Raw genomic sequence first — 20,613 nt, 5'->3', positions numbered from 1 at the left:
AAATATGTCTCTTAAAATTTCCCTGATTAGTTTCTACTGCCTGAATTCTGCCAGTGTGTGTAGCTTTCTAGGATGGGGAATCTTATTTTCTGCCAGAGTATACTATCTGAGATGCACAGGCTGTTTTTTGGTTAGGACATGTGTTGGAACCTAGAGAGTGCAATAAACGGTTTCATTTTCTTGAAATACAGATGTGCTGTAATTTCAAAAGGCTTTGAAAAATTATTAAAGTTTCGATGCTGACTTAATACATGCCTTATTAGAACAGTCTCTAGAGATCATGAAATGGAAAATGCATGAGGCGATGAAAATTTTCCTTGTCTTTTTCACTTTTCTCCTTTTATTCCTCCATATATTTTCCCCATGTGTTTCCTGAGTGCTGACCAATTTACGTGGCAGTGTGCTCAGGAGAAGATGAAGAAGGAGAGAGGGAGGAAGCCCTGTCACAGGTATTCATTTGGCAGAGTGACATAAAGAGTGAAACTGTACAGTGTGTAATTCTTTCAACCCACAGTCACAAGCCGTTTAATTAGCATATCTATCTTGAGGAATTATGGGATACCCAGAGCTATTTCTAGAATTTGATTTGCATAATTGTTCTAATCCTTTATGAACATGGTGACATGTGGTCTGACAAAAGATTTTTTTTAATTTCTAAGTTACCTTATAAGTTTTATAAAGATATTAGAATTAAACACCTTTAGATATATATTTAATAACCTGCCTCTATTGAAAGGAACACAATTATACAAAGGCATAATTAGTTTTCCGCTAATGGCATATTACTTTACTTTTTGCTACTTGGAAAAAAACAATGTCGTTCACTGAAAGTTTGTCATTTAAAGTTTTTATCCAGCACCTCTTGGTGAGATTAAAATTCACTTACACATCCTAAGAAAATTTACAATTGTAATGGACTTCAGTGACATTCCCTGTCTTCAAAATTTCTTAATCCATGGGTAGATGACATATTTGAGTTGAGAATGGTGGCAGCAGGAAATGGATTTACACACATTTTCTTAGGTTTGGAATATTAATATTCTCAAGGCCAAAGTGTGTAAGTAAGTTTGACCATTTCTGATTTGAAGATTATTCCTCCATTTGGCTATTGGGTTTTCATGAAGATATTACTTCGGGACTGTAATAAAGAGGAAAACCCCAATTTGGATATTTGAACACTGAGTGCTCTCAAGCCTCACACTCCCCTTAATTATTCGCCCTACAGCTGGACTAGCCGGCCCCAGCAGGTAGGAATTCTCATGTGGACTCTGCCTCTTGGCCACAATGAAAGCTAAAACCAAGCAAATGGCCTGCCTACTGCCACCTAGGCTGACTTGCACCTGCTCTACTCTCACCAGAAAAATCCCATGATGTGAGTAATAATTTTTGTCATGTCCTTTGGGGGGTGTACCATCATCAGTCCCAAAATGCAAATCAATTTTGGGTAGGGGGTTGATTCCACTCTCTGCAGAACAGTCACTAAAGGAAAACACAGAAGCATCATTTTTAAGATCACAGAATCAAATATAAAGTACAACACAATGATGCACTTTTGAAAACAAGGACTCCATCTGTATTGGCTGAGGCAGAGGTAGAAGTGTTGTACAAGACCCAAAATAAGTGTGGCTTGATTGTTTCTCTGGGGTTCTGGATGACTGCTTCAGGGCATCATCCAGTGACCTGGCTAGTGGGACAGCTCCACTATCTTCCCCAAGTGCCTTCCAGTCTCTGGGACCAAAGTAGCCAGATTCATTGTTGCATCTTCCTATTGGGGAGGAAGTGGGGGGTTTAACTTTTTTTTGAGTGAGTGAGGCAGAGGACTTCTGCTCACATTCCATTCCTAAGAACTCAGTTATATGGTCAACTTGGCCAAGGGTTCTGGTAAGCGAAGGCTCTAGATGTCTAGATGAGTGGCCATGTGCCTAGCAAAAACTTTCGGAAGGGAGGGGGAAGAAGAGGAAGAGGAAAGGGAGATAGAAAGAGAAATAGAGAAAGAGGGAAGAGGGAAGGAAGGAAGGAAGGAAGGAAGGAAGGAAGGAAGGAAAGAAGGAAGGAGAGAGAATGGGAAAATGAAGGAATACATTATGAAAGACAGAGTCCATCAGCCAGCCATGTCTTCCTTTCAAGGATTTTCCCCCTCCTAACCAAATCCAGGAAAATAGGGAATATTAACATGGGCTGTCCAAAGGATTGTTGGTTGCAGACAACATTCAACTCCCCATATCCCAATCGCAACACCATAGTTAGCGATACTCTTCTGTGAATCCCTTACTTTGAGCAGTGAATATTTTCTTTTAAAATTTTATACAGGAGCAAATATTCTTTCATATATTCACATTCTGGGCCTGAAATATTTTGTTCCTCCATTTTGAACTCCAACTCGGGATTTCAAAAATGTAACTCAAGAGTCAGTATTTTAGGAGCACAGGCTGGTCAGTGAAAAGACTTTAGTAAGATCCAAGCAAAGAGCGGTCATTAAAAGGATTGGTATCATTGGTAATACATAAGACTGTGGCTGTCTTTCCCACAGGGGCCCTAGCTATCCAGAACCAAATTGCTTTGCTTCAAGACAACACAGGATAGTTGGAGGTCTCGGGAAGATGGGCAATGGAGTAGAGCTGGCACTGAGATGGGAACTGCTGATAAGATACTGGAGATGAGTAGATGAGGCTGTCTTACACAATTTTGTTTACTTTCATGTTTAAAAATTTTCATAGTAAAAAGTTTTTGTCTTGTTTGGATGGGCCACGTACGCTCAAGCCAGCCTCAGTTCTGCTGATAGAGAACAGGTCCATGTCCAGTGACACTGAGAAAACTCAATTTGTGAAGCTTCTTCAGTAGCTATTCAAATCTAACATAATAAAAAACACAACAGTCTTCTCCAAATTTTTCTTGTACAGCTTTAGAGTTTCTATGACAAAAACATTTTTTTTAAAAAAATGTGTATCTTAATTAAGACGGCGAAAATCTAGATTTAAATAAACAATGTGGAAATGTGCTCAGCAATGCACCCCAAAGATGTGAAATCCTTCCTCTACGACCAAGGTTATTTGATCTGAGCCCCTTGCCTTAAGCTTTAAAGAGCTTATAAAAAACGGCTTCTTGTTATAGTAAACAACAGAGCTGATGTACAATGGATATTTCTGTGGTTGGGTATTAAAATGTATCCAATGTTTACCCTTCCATGACTTTGAATACAAATGGTACTTTTTTTATTTATCTTATTTTCAGGATAACTGTTTTGTAGAGCCCTATTTGGAGGTTTAACTTTTCTTTAATACTGTCATCTCTAATTCTGTTTGATACCAAAACAAAATTTATATAAACAGATGGAAAGTATCTTCAGACCAACCCAGTGGTTCTCACAGGGGGACAGTTTACCCCTGCTCATTCACTTGGTAATGTCCAGAGATGTTTCTGGGTGTGACAGCTCAGGGGAACCACTGGCATCTAGCGGGTAGGAGACAGAAGTGCTGCTAAACAACCTATTAAACACAGGACAGACCCTCACAACAAAAAATGGCCTGGCCCAGAAGGTCAGTGTTGAGAAATCCTGAACTAAAGGGAGTGAATGCCTGGAAATATCCCCCACAGCAGCCATTCCAGGGGGCAGGCCATGCTTTTACCTGGCTGGCACAATTAATGAGTGGATGTTCGAGTCTTCCTTCAAAATCATGAAGTCCGCCATGGACACAACGGTAGATATTCTCTATGTACACGGTATAGATTAGACCATGCCTTTTACCATCAGAAATCATGCCCACACCATGATTTTCCACTTTCTGGCTTTTAATATACAGGTTTTAATTAAATGCTTAGTAGTGTGAGTTACTCAGTTACACTTTGCTGCAACATTGGACTTTCTAAAGCATTTTGATAATTCATGGGCCCAGTGAAATAGAATGAAATCTGGAGATATATGGGAAAGTGGGCCTGGGAGGGGGGCAGTTCAGAAGCTGTCACGCGGGAGGGTTTGCCTGGGGAAAGAGAGCAGTGGCTCCATGCCCTGACTGCTTCAGGGCTAGCATGAGAGCCAAGGGACCAGTGAGGCGGCAACCAGGCCTACTTCCCTAAAATCTAATTCTAAGAAACTTTGAATAGACTTCTCAGATGAGCTATGGAACTGCTGCTAAAATTCTCAAGTGGGACCTTTCTGTGACTGTCCTTTTAGTTAAGCATTATGGTGAGGCGGAAAAAAAAACCCCAAACAGATTCACTTATGCTTGAGGCTCACTGGAACTTCTGAGGGTGGCAAGAGAAGCAGACATTTGGCTACTCCACATTTTTTTTCCCCAAAGATTTATTTACTCATGAGAGAGAGGCAGAGACACAGGCAGGGGGAGAAGCAGGCTCCATGCAGGGACCCTGACATGGGACTCGATCCCAGGTCTCCAGGATCACACCCTGGGCTGAAGGTAGCGCTAAATCACTGAGCCACCCAGGCTGCCCTCCACTTCAAACAAGAAAGAGGTCTCAGAAAGGGGTGTCCCAGGGAAGGAGGAGATTTCCTATACAAGCGTATTCCTTTATTCTTTCTCCGTGGCTCTCAACCATGGGTGCACCATAGAGTCCAATAAGAGGCTTCAAGAAAAAAAAAAAGCCCAAAACTGAACCAGAATCTCTGAGGGTGACGGATGATGGAAAAAAAAAAAGCAGTGGTACTTCAAGAACAGCATATTAATGGCACCTCTAATTTTGGGAGACATGTGTTCTGAAAGTGCCCTGATTTGGGGCGATGGGAGGGGGGCGGTTTGGAGGGGAGAGTATTAAATTCACTAAAGGATTATGCTGTTAAAGATACTAGAAGAAATACAGTCCCCCTTTGTGCCGAAGAGGACACTGACCGTTAACAAACCAGGGGCGAGATGTGGAAGAAACAAAGAAATATCAACGCTGAGGGGATTACCCGAAATACATGGACACAGGTTCAAGCAGAAAGATCAGAAAAGGGTGTCAGTGAATTTTTAGACAGTGATTCTCACTGAATACCCCAAATGCCCTGTTTTTAAAATTAAAATGGTCCCCAACTTTAATCTTCTAAAAAATTGGAAGTTAGTAAATTCTGGGCTGGATGAGATTTCCGATATTAAAACCAGTGAAGAAGAAAATTGGCTTACGTGGTGTGTCATCTCTCACTGGACTGACTTTGTAGAGCTCCGACAACAGAACAACACTGAAACGCTGGGAGGACAGGCCTTTGGTTAGATAGGAGGGTTTGTAAGGAAACGGTTTTGGCCCAAAGTTTTCCACAGTTAAAAAGAAAGTGTTGCTTTTTTTAAAAAAAAGGTTGAAGTCGGAAATGATAGTTTTTGTGAAAGTCGATGTTTGCAAAGGAATCCAAAGGTCCACTTGAGTTTGGCCAGTAGGTTCTGGCCTAAGATTTCTATCTTAGAATGGATAGAATCCATTCACAATATTTACATCAAAGTAGATTGCTGACTTTAACTTTTTGTGTGTAAATTCTCACTTTGCCTTATCTTGCAGAAATTCTGGCCTATGAAGTCTGGCCGACTTCAGCGAGAGAGGATCCTGGGGGTGGGAAGAAATAGTACCACAGTCTTTATAGGGCAAGACTTTGTGTGCTTTGCATACAATTCTAAAGAATCTCCATGGAACATGATCACAAGTTTTTTTTGAAACAATTATTTGACAGGTGCTAACTCTGGTGACAAGCTAACAAAAAAATACTAGCCAATTAAAGCCAACTAACACTAAAAAGAGCTGTTCCCCAAAAAGGATCTCTTCCCCCCAATAAAAGTAATAGCCAAGGGGAGAGGTACCAAATAATAAAGATCTGTTTCTTTGAATGGTAGTGAACAAGTACTATGGTTTACCTCTTGTAGTGATTTTTTTAAAAGTGGAATTGGTATACATAAAACTAAAATTTTATAATAGTTTGTTATATGTTTTTTAACTTGGGTGAGGATGGATGATTGACCCCATCAACTGCTTACGACTTATGAAAAAGGATGTCTCAAACATTATATGAAAGCGACATTTAGCAAAACTGCAGAAGGGCATTTCTTTACCCGTAATTCCACTTGCTGAAGTCGATGTTTTTTCCAACAAACTCACTGAGGAATGCTTCTTGCACACAAGCTAAATTGAACCAAAAATAATACTCCTATGCCCAGGTATGGTAATTAGTACAGCAAAATCCCATACATTTACGGGACATGTTAGCCCCTAGGGTAAAGTCAAACACAATGTGCAACTGTGAGCCCTGCCTGAATAAGTACCTACAAAATGGACAATTTTTTTTTTTTTGGCAACAGTTAGTGGGTTGGCATGGTTGAGTTTAGTCAGTTAAACACATTTCATAAGTTGTTTATTTGCGACGTTGATTCCATTTACAATACTTGGTGGGTTTCTCGGGCCAGGCCAGGCATCACCGTATGGCTAGCACCTAGCATCCTGCCTAACTGCTCGTGAGAAACGCTTTATCACTACTTGCTGAATCAATACAGTGAAATCCCAGGAGTCCATTCCTGATTACAACCAGTTTTTCACATCACAATTTTCCTTCGTGTTCCAAAACCTCACTGATTTACACATTGTTTGTTTTTTTGTAATACCTTAAAATTCATGCAAACAGAACTTTCCTGTATGTAAAGTGAACACAAGAACATACTGTTAAGTGCTATTTTACCAACTTTGGGGGCGTTACCCATTTCAGAATGTGAGCTAATAGAAATCTGCTTGTAATAAAAACTGACAACTGTGACAAAAATAAGGATATAATATTAAAATAAATCAAATGATATACAATACTGTCATTATTCTGATACAGAATTTTTACACAGCAATATTGATATAGGTACACATGGCAGGATGTCAGGTAATCCATTATAAGAGACCTTCTGGTTACAAATGGGAGTTTAAATTACAACTTCATACCGATTTTAAAATGGTAACAAGTGGTATGCCAGATTAAAATCAATACTCCCTCTTCAAGTGACATTTTCTGAAACATCTCGAACTGTGAGACTTAAAAAAAGTAAACTTCATAAAAAGAGAAATAAATGTAATGTTGTATTGGAGAACCTTAAAAAAAAAACCCAAATCTAGAAATAAGGACTAAATTGACTTTCCATTTCCCTCTGGACTTACTCACACCTGCCACACAGCTGACCTGAAGTCATGTTGCATGAATAGATCTATGAAAGCTTGGAAGCACCCCAACTTCTACTCTGTCTAGAGAAGTCTGGAGTGTCTAGTTCAACTACACATCCTTCACTGTTTAAGTATCAGGCAAAAAGCTTGATTCTTAACACTGACTCTGCCAGCAAGTTAGAGAATATGGAATGACCCTGTTCCCCACTTTAAAATGCTAGAGGGCTGGTGAGGGAAATGGTGAAGGATAATGCGAGAGCCTTAAAATTCTTTGAGGAGAGAAAAGAGACCTGAGGGTGTGTGTGTCTGCGTGCGTACGTGTGTGTGTGTGTGTGTGTGTGTGTGTGTGTGTGTGATGGGCAGGGCTGGGGAAAGGGAGTTTAAGAAAAAAACGTTTCTGTAACAAAAGATCAAATTCTTACTCTCCTCATTTCTGTGAAAATGGGTGAGTTTTTGGCATCTAAAGAGCCAAGCCAAACCAAAACATAAACAGGGAAATGAGAACTGGTTCCATAATGCCTTGCACTTTACATTTGTATCCAAAATTAAAATCCTCTTTCAATTAAAAAAAAAACATCATTTAAACATCAAAGATAGAAATGTTACTTGGATAGTTGAGGAAGCAACAGCATTTCTTTCTGGCATATTATTTGTTTGGCACAATCACAAGTAAATAGACTTTAGAGACATCATGTGGCTGTTCACATTTAAAGTTTCTGCTCTCAAGTGATTACTTTCGGGCTAAACAAATAAATCGATTAAATGAAGTCCGTAAACAGGCTAAGCCCGGCATACATGGACATGTGTGATGCATTCTCCGCCCAAAAAATGGAACCTAAGATAAAAGAAGAAAACTGAGTCAGAGCAAGAAACATTAAAAAACAAAAACCAGAAATAAACTATTCTGCAGAACTCTTTTTGAATAATAACAGCTAGTGTTATATTGAATGTTGTTAACTCTTCATCAAGCAATATGCTCATTTTATGTATTATCCTTTTTCATCCTTACAACCACTCTGTGAAGATGACAAATGCTTGAATTATGCCCATTTTCCAAGTGAGAGATTGAGACACAGAGAGATTAGTAATTTGCCCAAGGTCCCATACTCAGAACTTGGAGCTTGGCTGGCAGCTGGACCAGAGAGACCAAGCTTTTAACCACCAAGCTATACTGCCTTTTACTTCTTCATTTCAATTCTTTCTCTAGCATCCTACTAATGAAGCTCCTTAAGGAGGGCATGACATTAAGGGGATGACCACATTGATATAATGAGTAAATATGAAGTCACAGACAATGAGCAATATACAAACTCACATGTTTGCACACAGATTGGCAGAGGGGGGTCAAAATTCTGGGAAGTGTGGGTAGGGAAAAAACAAAAGGGAAATTAAGAAGTCAAGCTGGAGTCATGGAAAAGAACAAACTAAACCCTGACCTAGGGAGAGCCAGCAGAGAACGGGTGGCTTCATTCCAAGAGTCATCCAAGTAGTATTTCTGAGTCTTGCCCGTGCCACCAATGAAGCTGGGTTGAGGATGGTCAACCATGTCAACCTGGCATGGTGGTCCTTTGTCTCATGGGCAGTGGAGTTCCGCAAAGTACATATACTTTCCAGAGGCAAAGAACAAAATTCATTCTCTCTCCAGCATCCCCCCACCCCGCCCCCACCGGCACCCTCTTGAGAATCCCCTTTGCAAGTATAGGGAGAAAGTTTAACCCCAGCCCTGGAGGTGACAGATTGTCACTGAAATGGGATGGTAAATTACACTGGTCCACAGTAACGTGAGAGAGGCAAGCTATTCAGAGACTCATGCCTCAGAGATCCTTCTACAGTTTCCACATGGCAGAAAAATGCATCCTGTTTCTCAACTCAGATGCTTTATTCACTATCGTTCTAGTGTATTTCCTATTCTACTCCACCTAAAAAGGCCACCCCATGCCAATTATCCCTGTCCTAATGAGAAAGTCTGACATGCATCTTCCAGATGCCTTCTAAATGATTTCTCTGTACATTAAAAAAAAAAAAATGTTTCTGCAGACAGTGACAGAACCATTCTAACTTTACTTTGGGGTTGAACTAATAGGACAGACCCAACTACTGTAGTCCAGAAATGGTCAGGGCTTATTGTGCTGGGCATCATCTTTGGGTTGGTACCATGCTCATGTTCTTCTTACCTCCTCTTTCCTTTTTTTTTCTCTTCCTCTTTCTTCTTTCCTGCCTTCCAGTTCCAAAATGGTTCTGGAAGGGCCAGGGAAATGATTGAGATCAATAAATACAAAAGGAAGAAAGGGAAGCAACAGGCGGACATTGACAGGCAAGGTGGTGAAGAGGCAGAGCCACCTCGGGTTCCTCTGCCGTTTGGCAAGGGCCTTATTTTCAAGGCTGTAATGACAGTGCCTACACGCAGGTGCCACAGCTCCATGCAGGCCGTTGCTCCATGCAGGCTTGTGCTCAGAATGGTTCTGCCACTGTGTGTGTCAAAGGGCACATGGATGGCTAGCTCATTTGTTGGCACTGAGAATATTGTCAGAGGACGTGGACCTGGCTGTGCTGGCTCAGACAATTACAAGTGGACAGTACGAGAAGTTATAATCCCTAACCTTTATGATCTATTCTAGCCCTGAGACTTGGAGAGCCTCATTTTGTCACATATGTCACTACATGGGCAAGTGGTTCTCAGATGAGGGTGCTTCTGTCCCCAAGGGGACATCTGGCAATATCCAGAGACGTTTTTGATTGTCACAACTTGGGGGAGGGAGTGTTAGTAGTGGGTAGAGGCCCGGGATGCTGCTGGACAGCCTCCAATGCACAGGACAGCCCCTCAACAATGAGACTCTCTGGCCCAAAGTGCCAACGGTGCCAACGTTGAGAAAAACAAACACAACAGCAACACCCAAGGTAAAGAAGCCTGAGATAAGTGAAATGTAATTATAATGAATATGTAAAACCATTACACATGGACAACACCAAGCATGTTTCTTTTATTCACCCATATACTGAGTGCCACTGACACAGCAGTCCATAGTTGAGATGCTACAGATAGAGTGATGAACAAAACAGGAAAGGCCTCAGCCCCTCAGGGGGTGTAAATTTTAATGATGGAAGACAGATAACCAGTAAGATAGTTTAAGCTCTGAATAGGCACCCTCATGGAGCTTGCAGTCTTGTGATTTGTGTGCATCAAGACACCATGGCCGCCCTCTGGCCTTCATGTGGGCTCCCAGTGCCTTGAAAACAGGAGCAAAGAACAATAATGGTGGCAGCCTGCAATGCCCAGGCTTCATAAGGCACTGCATGTCAATGTCACACCCAACCCGTGTGCCAGATTTTTGCCTTGTTTTGACACAAGCTAAGTGGCTTCCTCTTGAGGTGAAATTACGCGGCTAACTGCAGTCACCCAGCTAAAAGGGAACATATCACAATCAAACGCAGTCCGCTTTCTTCCAGATTTTGCTCTTTTCTCAAACACCACCATTCCCTCCAATGCCAAGCTCTTTGAAGAAAGGACATCTTATTTGTAAACACATGGGACTTAGCCTGGTACACAGGAGGCACTTAAGCAAATACAAGTTAAAAGCCGGTATCCTTCCAACGCCCCCAACCCCAAGACTGTGCGCTGCCCAAAGGCAGAGGGGTGGCCTTCCCAGGTCCTGTTATCTGCACCTGCACATAGTGGTTTTCCTCCTCCCCTTCCATCTGTGAGCTAATGACAAAGAACATCATTTCTTGACGTTATACACTTAGTAGATGCTTGGGAACTCCTCCACTGGCCTACTCACTTCTAGCTCTACACATTTTGTGTGACAAACTTAAGAGGTGTCTTATAGTCACAGGTACACGAAAAAGTATACAGAAGGTGCATATTCAGAGGCACAAATAAATATGGCCCAGGAGCTAACCATTCAGTCCCAACCTGAGGGTTTATTTTAGAATAAACTCAATCCAATGTGATCCATTTGCAGCACTTTTAAAGGGAAAATAGCACAGAAACAAAGCAAAGTATTGTTTGTGACTTCTCTCAAAACAGTCAATTTTGCTAAAGAAAGAAATATAACAAAGGATTGATGGAGGAAACCCTGGTTGTGTCACATGAAAAGCACGGGTCTACTGTGGGAAGCTGGTTTGGGGTACGCAAAATGGGTGAAGGGAGTCAAGTTGAATAGTGATAGATGAGGATCATTTTGTACTTCAGACAGACGTCAAAGCACAATGTTGTGATTGTGATTGATTCAGGTTGTATACCTGAAACTTATATAATTTATACACCAATTTTACTTCTTTAAAACAATGTGCAATTTTTAATGAAGCCAGTTTTGTTATAACTTTTGTCAAAGTTACACAGTTCAAAAAATTTCAAATAATGTAATAGCACATAAAATAGAAACTAAAAGTCTCACAGTACCTGTCCCATTCCCACAAGTTTCCAGCTTTAGTAATTAGGAAGATTGTCAACATACTTTAATTTGGCCAAGTCTTAAAAGGTCTCTTTAAATTCTTTCAGAATAAGTCTACATCTATGTAACCCAAAACAATGCAAGGATTTATCTCCTTGTGGGTAGAGGGTTAACATGAGATCTCATCTCCCATCTCACTGTGTCCTTGGAAAGAATAACAGAAAGGAAGGAATAGGGGAGTCAGGCTCGTGGGTTGTGTGGAACTTCATCTGGGCTGCGGAAGCTGTTGGCATGCAAGCCTGGGCAAATACTTGCAAGAAGTAAAGGTGGTAGCTCCTGTGAGTCAAGGGGACCTACCCCCCACACCCTACCCCACACACACTCGGGCTCTCATTTAGGGCAACCATAAATACCCCGTGTGGAAGAGAGGGCAAGCGAAGTTGTGAGCTCACAATGCAATGATGCTGCTGTATCTCTTACACTGTGTCCTGTGGGGCTAGGTAAGTGTAGTGTTAGGCCAGTGGTGCTCAAGCAGTGCAACGTCCATCTCCTCAACTGTCACAGGGGAAATGTCACAGTCTGGAGACATATTTGGTTGTCACAACTGAGAGAGGGAGACTACTGGCATCTAGTGGATAGAAGCCAGGGAAGCTGCTAAAGATCCTATGATGCATTGAGTGGTCCCAACAACAAAGAGCTATCGGGCCCATCCTGTCAACAGTGCCCAGGCTGAGAAACTCTGTATATCTACCTCCTCTGAGTCTGACAATGAACTTGTATTCACACCAATGATGCTGCCCAGAGAGAGAAAATGTAGATAGTGGCTCCTGACATCTGTGATAGGAAAGATGAGGAAATTAACGTATTAAGCTTTCATCCACCCATCTTCCACTAAATTCTGTAGTTATATTTTAAATATATTTTATATATTATATATTTTATAAAATATATGTTATGTATTTTATATATTTTAAAATATTTTTTAAAGGTAAACTCTATCCTGAAAGTACATGTACAATGTTTCATCATAGGTTAGTTCTGAAACAGAAACTAATAATTTTTAAATCTTCCTTTTTTTAAAAAAAAGACAAGCCCCAGGTTTTAATTTAATTTTTTTTTCAGAAAAGGAAAATGTATTGATCAAATTTTAAAGTGTAGCTAAAAAAAAAAAAAAAAAAAAACTACCAGAAAACAAAAGGCAAAACGGGTACTAAAAATGTTAACATAAAAAGTGAAACAAAAACAATTTGGGGGGAGGAAACAGTCATTTAAATTGAATAATTTATAAAATGATAAGTAATAAAAATAAAAGTATTAATCACATAAACTTTCAAAGCCAAGCAGTAATCAGAATGGGATGAAGATAGCCAATCTTTTAAACTCTGAAAAGTTTAGGTATTAATAAAAATACTAAAATAGTGGGGGTTTTTTAAAATATTTATTTATTTAACACAGAGAGAGAGCAAGCGAGTACAAGCAGGCAGAGTGGCAGGCAGAGGAAGAGGGAGAAGCAGGCTTCCTGTTTAGCAGAGCGCCCGCTGTGGGAGTCCATCCCAGGACCCTGGGATCGTGACCAGAGCCAAAGGCAGACACTTAACCAAACGAACCACCCTGGCACCCCAAAATAGTGTTGTTTTTTTAAAAAGCAAAATATTCCTTGTAGACATATGATTCAATAACTCATCCCTAACTTTAAAAATTGCTAAAAATGAATACATGTTAAAACTTATGACTAAAAGTGTGTTTGGAAAACATACTATTCCTCTTAGGTGAACTGATATTTCATTCTACTTTTCAATTGTCAAAGATAAAGTTAAAAATTGTACAATTATAAAATTATAGCCTAGCAGTTACTGTAAACTCCACACATGAGTTGATGTATCTGAAATAAAATAGTAGACTGAATTCTGTGACTATCAATTCCTACTTGAAGTTCACAATTTCATTCATCAAATACTACTCGCTTTATCAAAATAAACAGACATTTGTGGCTAATGTCTAAGCCGAGCCAGAACGGAAAGTTTAGAATTTAAACAGGTGTAATCTCCACTTATTAACAGTCTTGTGTTTTTAAAACACCAATCTCTGTGACCACAACCAGTTAATCCCTTCAAAAAAAAAAAAAAAAAAGGAAGAAAAAAGAAAAGAATGATCACATCACATTAAAAGAAAATTTTCTATGCAGCGTGTATACTTTTGCCACATACTAATGAGCCATTAAAACTGTAATTTGAAGTTGAACACTGTGTATTACATTCACCAGGATATATTTGCAAAAAATATTCTTCTCTAGTTGTTTTGAATAGAATATAGTGGAGAGAAGATCTGGAAGTAACTAGATTTTTACCAGGATAAATGAATATCACCTAGAATAAGTAACAACTCCAGGACCTACTTTAAAAATAGAAATGACATATGAAAATGTATTTTCAAGACAGAAAAGTATCCAGTAGGAAAAGCTGTAAAGCATGAGTTCTAGTGACACTTTTCAAGTGGGCAACCGAAAGGGGGAAGAGTCAAGATCTGACATAAAACCTTTATTTTATTTTTAATCCTTTAGCTCTTTTATCACTTAATTCTACTATGAAAAGCATAATTTGTTATTAAAGACTTCATTACTCAAACTGTGATTAAAAACAAAGGTGTAGAGATGTATCGGGATTTCTGGGAGAAAAACGATTTTGTTTACTCTCAGAAATAACCTCGCACTACACCTGAACTGGAAGCTGTCCAGGCACCCAGGGAAACAGAATTGGGTTCTCTTATTAAAATCCCTTGGATTCGGAAAACTCATCAGAAATACAGGTTGTGACAAATTCCCCTGGAGGACCATTATCTTATCCTACACAACCCAGTTTTGGTTAACTGGAGTCCAAAGTGCTCAGAAGAAACCACTTTCAAGGTAGCACAAGGGTATGGTGATCAAGACCGCACAACCAATGGAGCATCAGACAGAAATGAAGTCCAGTGCTGCTCTGAGACCTCTCACCTTGTGACCTCAGCCAGATACTGAGTCCCTCTAAGGCTTAGTGTGTTTGTATGCAGAACGTGCTGGAAACAAATGTGTTTCACGGGCTTGTTGTGTTAAATATGAAATGCATATACAACATTTCATACAGAGTGTCTGGTGCATCAGAGCCTTCAACCAGTGGCAACTGGGCTTTGCTACAATTACAAAGAACACTTGCATAGAATGTGTCGCTCTTTGCTTGTTTTAGCAAACAGGCTGCATGATTCTGGTATGCAGGGGGTGTAAGGGTATGGTAAGACTGGACAAAAACAATAACATTCTTAAAGGAAAAGATTAAGAGCAAACCTTGCAATGACAGTAGCTCAAATGTACAAAAGTTGAGACTCACACTCGATAAGGGTGATGACAAAACTGACATCAATGCCAAAGGTGGCTGGGCTGGTGTCATCTCCTCCCTGGGAGTTTGGCATTGAGACAGACAACTAACCGTTTACAACCTTTCCTGGTCTAAACGGAACAGGAAGTATTTCTCAAGGAAACCACAGGAGAGACAAGCTCTGTCTTCAGAGAGACTCAAACAAGTGGAGTCCCTATTACAGCTCACAGAGCTAAACATACGCCAATTTCTTTCATTACCTTCACTCTAAGAAAGTCAAAATAGTAACTGTTATCTGCAATTGTCCAGCATAGGGAAGATGAGGGGCTCTACTGCAGCTTCCAACCCTAAACCACAGGTGGGGGGTCAAAAATAAATAAATAAATAAAAAATAAAAGGTAGAAGGCACGTCCAGTTTGCTTTGAAAGCCTTCTATCTATTTCAAAACAGGAGTATACAACGTTGGCCTAGAGAAAAAGTGGCAGAGAGACTGAGCTCCGCCTCCAGCCAGCCACCTGGCCTGGGACAAGCCCTCTGCTGGTCCAGGACTTCACTTTGCTACTGGGTGAAACCAGGAGATGGCGCTAGGGGAGCAAGGTATTGCTTGCTACCTGGCCTCTCTGGGGGATCTTACTGACATCCCACTCTTTCAAGTTTTGATTCAAAAGGGCCAAGACTCTTCAGGCTCCACACACTTTTCTGCTCCCTCCTGTCCCTAATCCATCCCCATCCCGCTTCCTGAAGTAATGTCACTGATTGGCTCTTGGAGACAGGAGCATCTGCAACACAACCTGGAAAGTGCCATCCAATCCTGCCAATATACGGTCATGCCACTCACCACCAAAACTGTTCAAAAGTGTTGTTTAGGTCTTTAGGATACAGAATACATTGAAAACTTAAATGTCTTTAACCTCTAGGATTATGAACAGTGTACTGCGTAGACAGAGTGAAAATAAAGGACCTTTAAAGACACAAGGATAACTGTACCACTGATGATTTTCTGCAAGAAACAAAACACAAAGTTATTCACTTTTTGCCTTATCAGTAGGTCTGATATCAAAAGGCTTTTCCAGAACTTCTGTACTCTGATTTCTGCAAAGCAGCATACATTGTTTTGTCCTAAATAATTTTTAGGCAAATTCATGCATTTGAAATTATCTTTATGAAATGTTTCTCATGTCATGAGAGCAATGACATGAAAAATGATTCACTAGAGTAAGGATGATAGAGGATCCAGTTCTTTAAAATAGGAGGGGAGGGGGAGAGGAGGGGTTTCCCATTGTCATCTTCTCTAACTTATAATTTCAAGCACATTACCCTGGGTTTCATGTCAGACAGGCCTTGCTGGGAGTTCAGTTACTGAGTTACTGCAACATAAGAGAACCACCATAAATCCAAATATATATACTAACTTTACGAGTCAGCGGATGGCAGCTGTCTCCCACTTTGCCCATAGGTGTGCAAATCCTTATGCTCTTAACCCAGATACTAACAGCACAGCACATGCCTCCACCACACTGGGGGTCCTTGTCGCAGGCCTGAAATGTAACAAACAAACAGATAAATATAGATGGCGGGGAAGACTCAAGCTAAGGAAATCTAAAATTAGCAGTAAAAATGCTCTTTAAATCACCAACCACTAGGATTTTAATAATCAGACACATATAAAAAAGAACTGTAATCTTCATTTGCTTGCACATATTTACCATAAAATCTGATGAGAAGAGATTTTCCTAGTTTTATAAAAAATGGCCTGAAGAATGGCCTACACATTATGAAAATCTTAAATAAACACACAGAGAAAATCACCTCTATTTTTCTAGTGTTTTGTGGCTGAATTGGCTTTGAATTTGAAAAACGAGTCTGCGTTAGACTTATACCATACATGGCCATTAGGAACTACATAAATTGAATCATGAGATTTTATGACTATTAACTGCAGAATACATTGGGCCCAAATTTAAGAAGGGATTTAAATGGTCTCTAAATCTGGCATGAAATGCTCCAGACCCATAAAGGCACTGATGTAAATTTTAAAAGTGCTCATTTTCCCTTTCAAATATTTGCATTTTGGTTCATGAGACTTGATGTTTCTCACACCACTGGCTTGATTTTCACATTTCCTCTTTAAAGAAAGAAATTTCATAGGTTGGGAATGGACAAACCAAGACTTTTGTCTTATGTTACTTTTTTTCAGGTAACATGCAAAAAAGGAAATTATTGGCTCAGAGTGTACATATGTGTATATTACAAAGTCAGTTGAACACTTAAGATTAATCAGATTTAGAAATGCAAATGGCAGATGCAATTTTCGGCAATGATTACCGAAGGCATCTGTTCCCAATATAAAAATTGTAAATATAAATAATTAAAGAATCAACTATGGAGGAATTTTCATACTCTAAGTAGAAATAAATAACACAGTCTAAATTTATTTGCATGAAAATAGATCTGAAAAACAATTGTTCCTTCCTAGAGCTAACAAAAAATAGGAAGCTTTGCTTAAGTAGTGTGTAATAATGTTTTGCTAGCAATAAGGCAAAAACACCCCGTACTATATATGTAAGAAACTAAAAAGTCTATAGTTTTTGTAAGAAACTAAAAAATTTAAATTTTTTACATTTATTGGAAACAACTGAAACGCTCCTTCAAGGTTCTTCTCCTTCAAAGTTTTGGGGCCAGCCACAAGTTCTCAAAATATAAATATATGGGCATACCCTTATTCACTATTTTTTGTTAAAAATTACTAACCATCCTACTTTAGAGTTGGCTTATTTCCTTCATTAGAATTTTTTTCTCAGCCTCTTTAAAACTATATGGACAAAAGCAACAAATTTCACCCTGGGGTCTTAGGACATACACAGGAAAACATCCAAACATTTCCATTTTCCAATTTTTATCTGTACGCCAGAAATCATGTATATGTGGCCATTACATTCCATAAATGAGAGGTTCAGTACATGATCTTTTCCAATACGGTTTTAACAAATCTATGCGGAATATAAATCAACATCAAAATAACTACACCTACTACCAAAAAATGTAAATATTTAAGGTGGAGGTTTCAGGCAGTATTTTCTGTCAACAGATGCTCAAGATCTGGAATTCTGAAGCTCCACTAACTCTTTTTATAAGACAATCAAAATCCAGCCAAAATCTTTCAAAAATTCAATCAATCACTTGGATGTTTAACATCCTGAAGACGATAAGTTACTAAGTTTTTCATTTGGCTCCAGATGGTTCCTGTCATGAAGACATAACTACATTTCTTTATTGCCACGTTGCTTAGAGAAATTTTAAAAAATTCTCTTTTTGTAACATTGAGTTAAAACAACAACAAAAACATCCCATGTAAGTTCACCCTGAATGTCTCTAACAGACAAACATCCAATGTGATAAAATTTCACTTCTGTAACAGAAAGCTTCACTTCTTGGAAATATTTACAAAGAAATGCATGGGTTTATATAATTTTAATTAGACTGCTGTTTCTTAACGCCCTTCATCCTTAACCCATTGCAGACCTATTCAAATAGTGTTGTCCTGTGAATGGAACAAAAAGATACTTATATTGCAAAGGAATTCTGGGCTCAGAGGATTAGGAGAAATTTAAAATGAGCCAGCAGGGGAAGAGGGGGGAAAAGCCCAATCATGTTCCAACACATATATTAGAAAGACCTGTAAAAACTTTTTTTTTTCCAACCACACTGACAAAGCTATTCAAATACACTTTTAAAAAATCTGTAATTATTTTAATAAGTACCACAATGTTTATTATACCTATAGGATATAACCAAATACTGTTATTGTACAAGGGCTTTCAAGATGCTATAGACCTATTAACTAACTTGGAGACTACGGAGCTTTATTTTCTCAAGACAAGGGCCGACTTCCCTCACATTTAACTATTTCATTATCTATTACCAGTTCAAACAGAGAGGTTTTATTTAAATCCCATAATGTGCACATAGATAATTGAAATAATGTAATGGAGGTGTAAAAAAATTTCAGACTTAAAAAAAAAAAAAGATAAAAGAGTAAAGCAGTCGAGGAGCCGGGCAATGGTAAGCGGTTTTGCACTGTGGATGTCGACCAGGGTTTTAAATTTTGTACTCTAAAGTCGTCCTGCAGATCCACACACAGAGGACTGCTGGTGGGAGTAGGAGAGGACTGACTCAGTTCCCACTTCCAAAAATGAGGAGGACAACTTCTCTAAGTTGAAACAAACATCAACATTGTAACCTAACCATAATTATGCCTGAGCTCTGGAGGTGCTTTATCAGGAATTGCAAATGGAAAACAAAACAAAAAAAAAAACTTTTACGAGGAAAACCTCAAGACGCTAAAAAAAAAAAAAAAAAAAAAAGAGAGAAAGAAAAAAAAAAGAAGCAAGCAAAAAGCCGTGGAAACCAAAAGGAAGCACCCCCCCATTGCTTTTCCAAGCGCACACAGGGCCTCGGAGCAAGTTATTTCGAGGGGTTTTCCGTGGAGGGTGCAAGGGGGGTAAGGTCCTTGAGCAGAGGATTAAAGTCTCAGGATTGGGGTGTGGGGGGGGCGGGGGGTTCTCTGGCCGCTGCGCGCTCAGGCAGGGCCTCCCCAAATTCCAAGGCTCGAGGCTGGAAGTCTGGAAGAAGTGCCGGAGGACACTGCCAACGCCAACTTCTTGCAGCGCTCGCACAGACACAGACCGGCTCGCGGAGGGGGCTGGCAGGGGTTAGGGGGCGCGAGCAGGGCACGGCGGCTGGCACGCGGGTCACCGTCTCGCCTCTTCCACGGTGCGCCCAGGATCCGGGCACCTCTCCCCGAGCCCCGCAGGGCGCCTGGGGCGGGCGTCCCCGCCCGGGCGCGCCGCTCCCCGAGCCGCTGCCCTCCCCGAGCCCCAGGGGCGCAGCGCGGGCGCGGCTCCCCGGCGGCGGCGGCGGCGGCGGCGGACAGGTGCGCCCGGGGCCGCTTACCCCTGTGATGACGGCGGCGTCCCCGGCGGGGGGCGTGAGCAGCAGCGGCGGCAGCAGCAGCAGCAGGAGCAGCGGGGCGCAGCGCGGGCCCCTCATGGCGCCCTCGGGACGGCGCGGCGCGGCGCGGCGGTTGCGGGGCGGTTGGGGGCGCGGGGCCGGGGCGCGCTCGCTGGAGCGCGGAGCGCGGAGCGCGGCTGGCGGGCGGCTGGCGCGAGCCTCCGGGCCGTTATAAAGGCGAGCCCCGCCGTGACTCACGCCGGCGCCCGCCCGGCAGCACGCGCGGGGGGCACACTCACACACACACGCGCGCACACACGCACACGCGCGCCCACCCCGGCCCGGCCCGGCCCGGCCCGGCGGCCCCGGGACGAGCACGTGCCGCGCGCGGCTCCCCGCGCCCCCGCCCCCGCCCCCGCCCCGGGCGCCACGCAGGCAGCGCCCCCCGCGGGGCGCCCCGCTCCCGGCCCGCGCCTCGTCTGCAGCCGCCCGCCCCTCGCCTCCGCCTCCAGCACGCGCCGCAGCCGCTTTGTGGTCGCAGGGAGACACGCTCGTGCCGCGTCCTGCTTGCCAGGGCTCCACGTGCTCGGCGCCGAAAACTTGCAGCTCATTTGCTGCGCAGATGTTTAGGGAGCGCCTACTACGTGCCAGGCGCTTAGACGCCCCCCGGGGAGCCGGCACGGGAGGCTCGGGCCGCGTGCATTGGGGCGCCTGCTGCGTGCCAGGTACCGGCCGGCCACGGGGTGGGGGGTGGAGGGTGGGGGGTGGGGGGGGGTCTGGCCTCGTGGTCCAATAACCGAGCAGAAAAG

At 41.7% G+C, this 20,613-nt stretch overlaps 1 protein-coding gene across 1 annotated transcript; it reads right to left on the bottom strand.

Moving 5' to 3' along the window:
- Positions 1-4,282: 4,282 nt before the first annotated feature.
- PROK2 (prokineticin 2) lies at positions 4,283-20,286 on the bottom strand. The gene is made up of 3 exons (XM_072720431.1): positions 19,808-20,286; positions 16,267-16,392; positions 4,283-7,948 (listed from the first exon to the last, which is right to left on the bottom strand). Exons 1-3 carry the CDS (start codon positions 19,901-19,903, stop codon positions 7,844-7,846), a joined length of 327 nt encoding a protein of 108 aa, XP_072576532.1. The 5' UTR covers positions 19,904-20,286; the 3' UTR covers positions 4,283-7,843.
- Between the last annotated feature and the right edge of the window lie 327 nt (positions 20,287-20,613).

The sequence above is a fragment of the Vulpes vulpes genome, chromosome 9 (assembly GCF_048418805.1).
Source record: "Vulpes vulpes isolate BD-2025 chromosome 9, VulVul3, whole genome shotgun sequence".
Classification (NCBI taxonomy): Eukaryota; Metazoa; Chordata; class Mammalia; order Carnivora; family Canidae; genus Vulpes; species Vulpes vulpes.
This window is presented reverse-complemented; position numbering and strand designations above follow the sequence as displayed.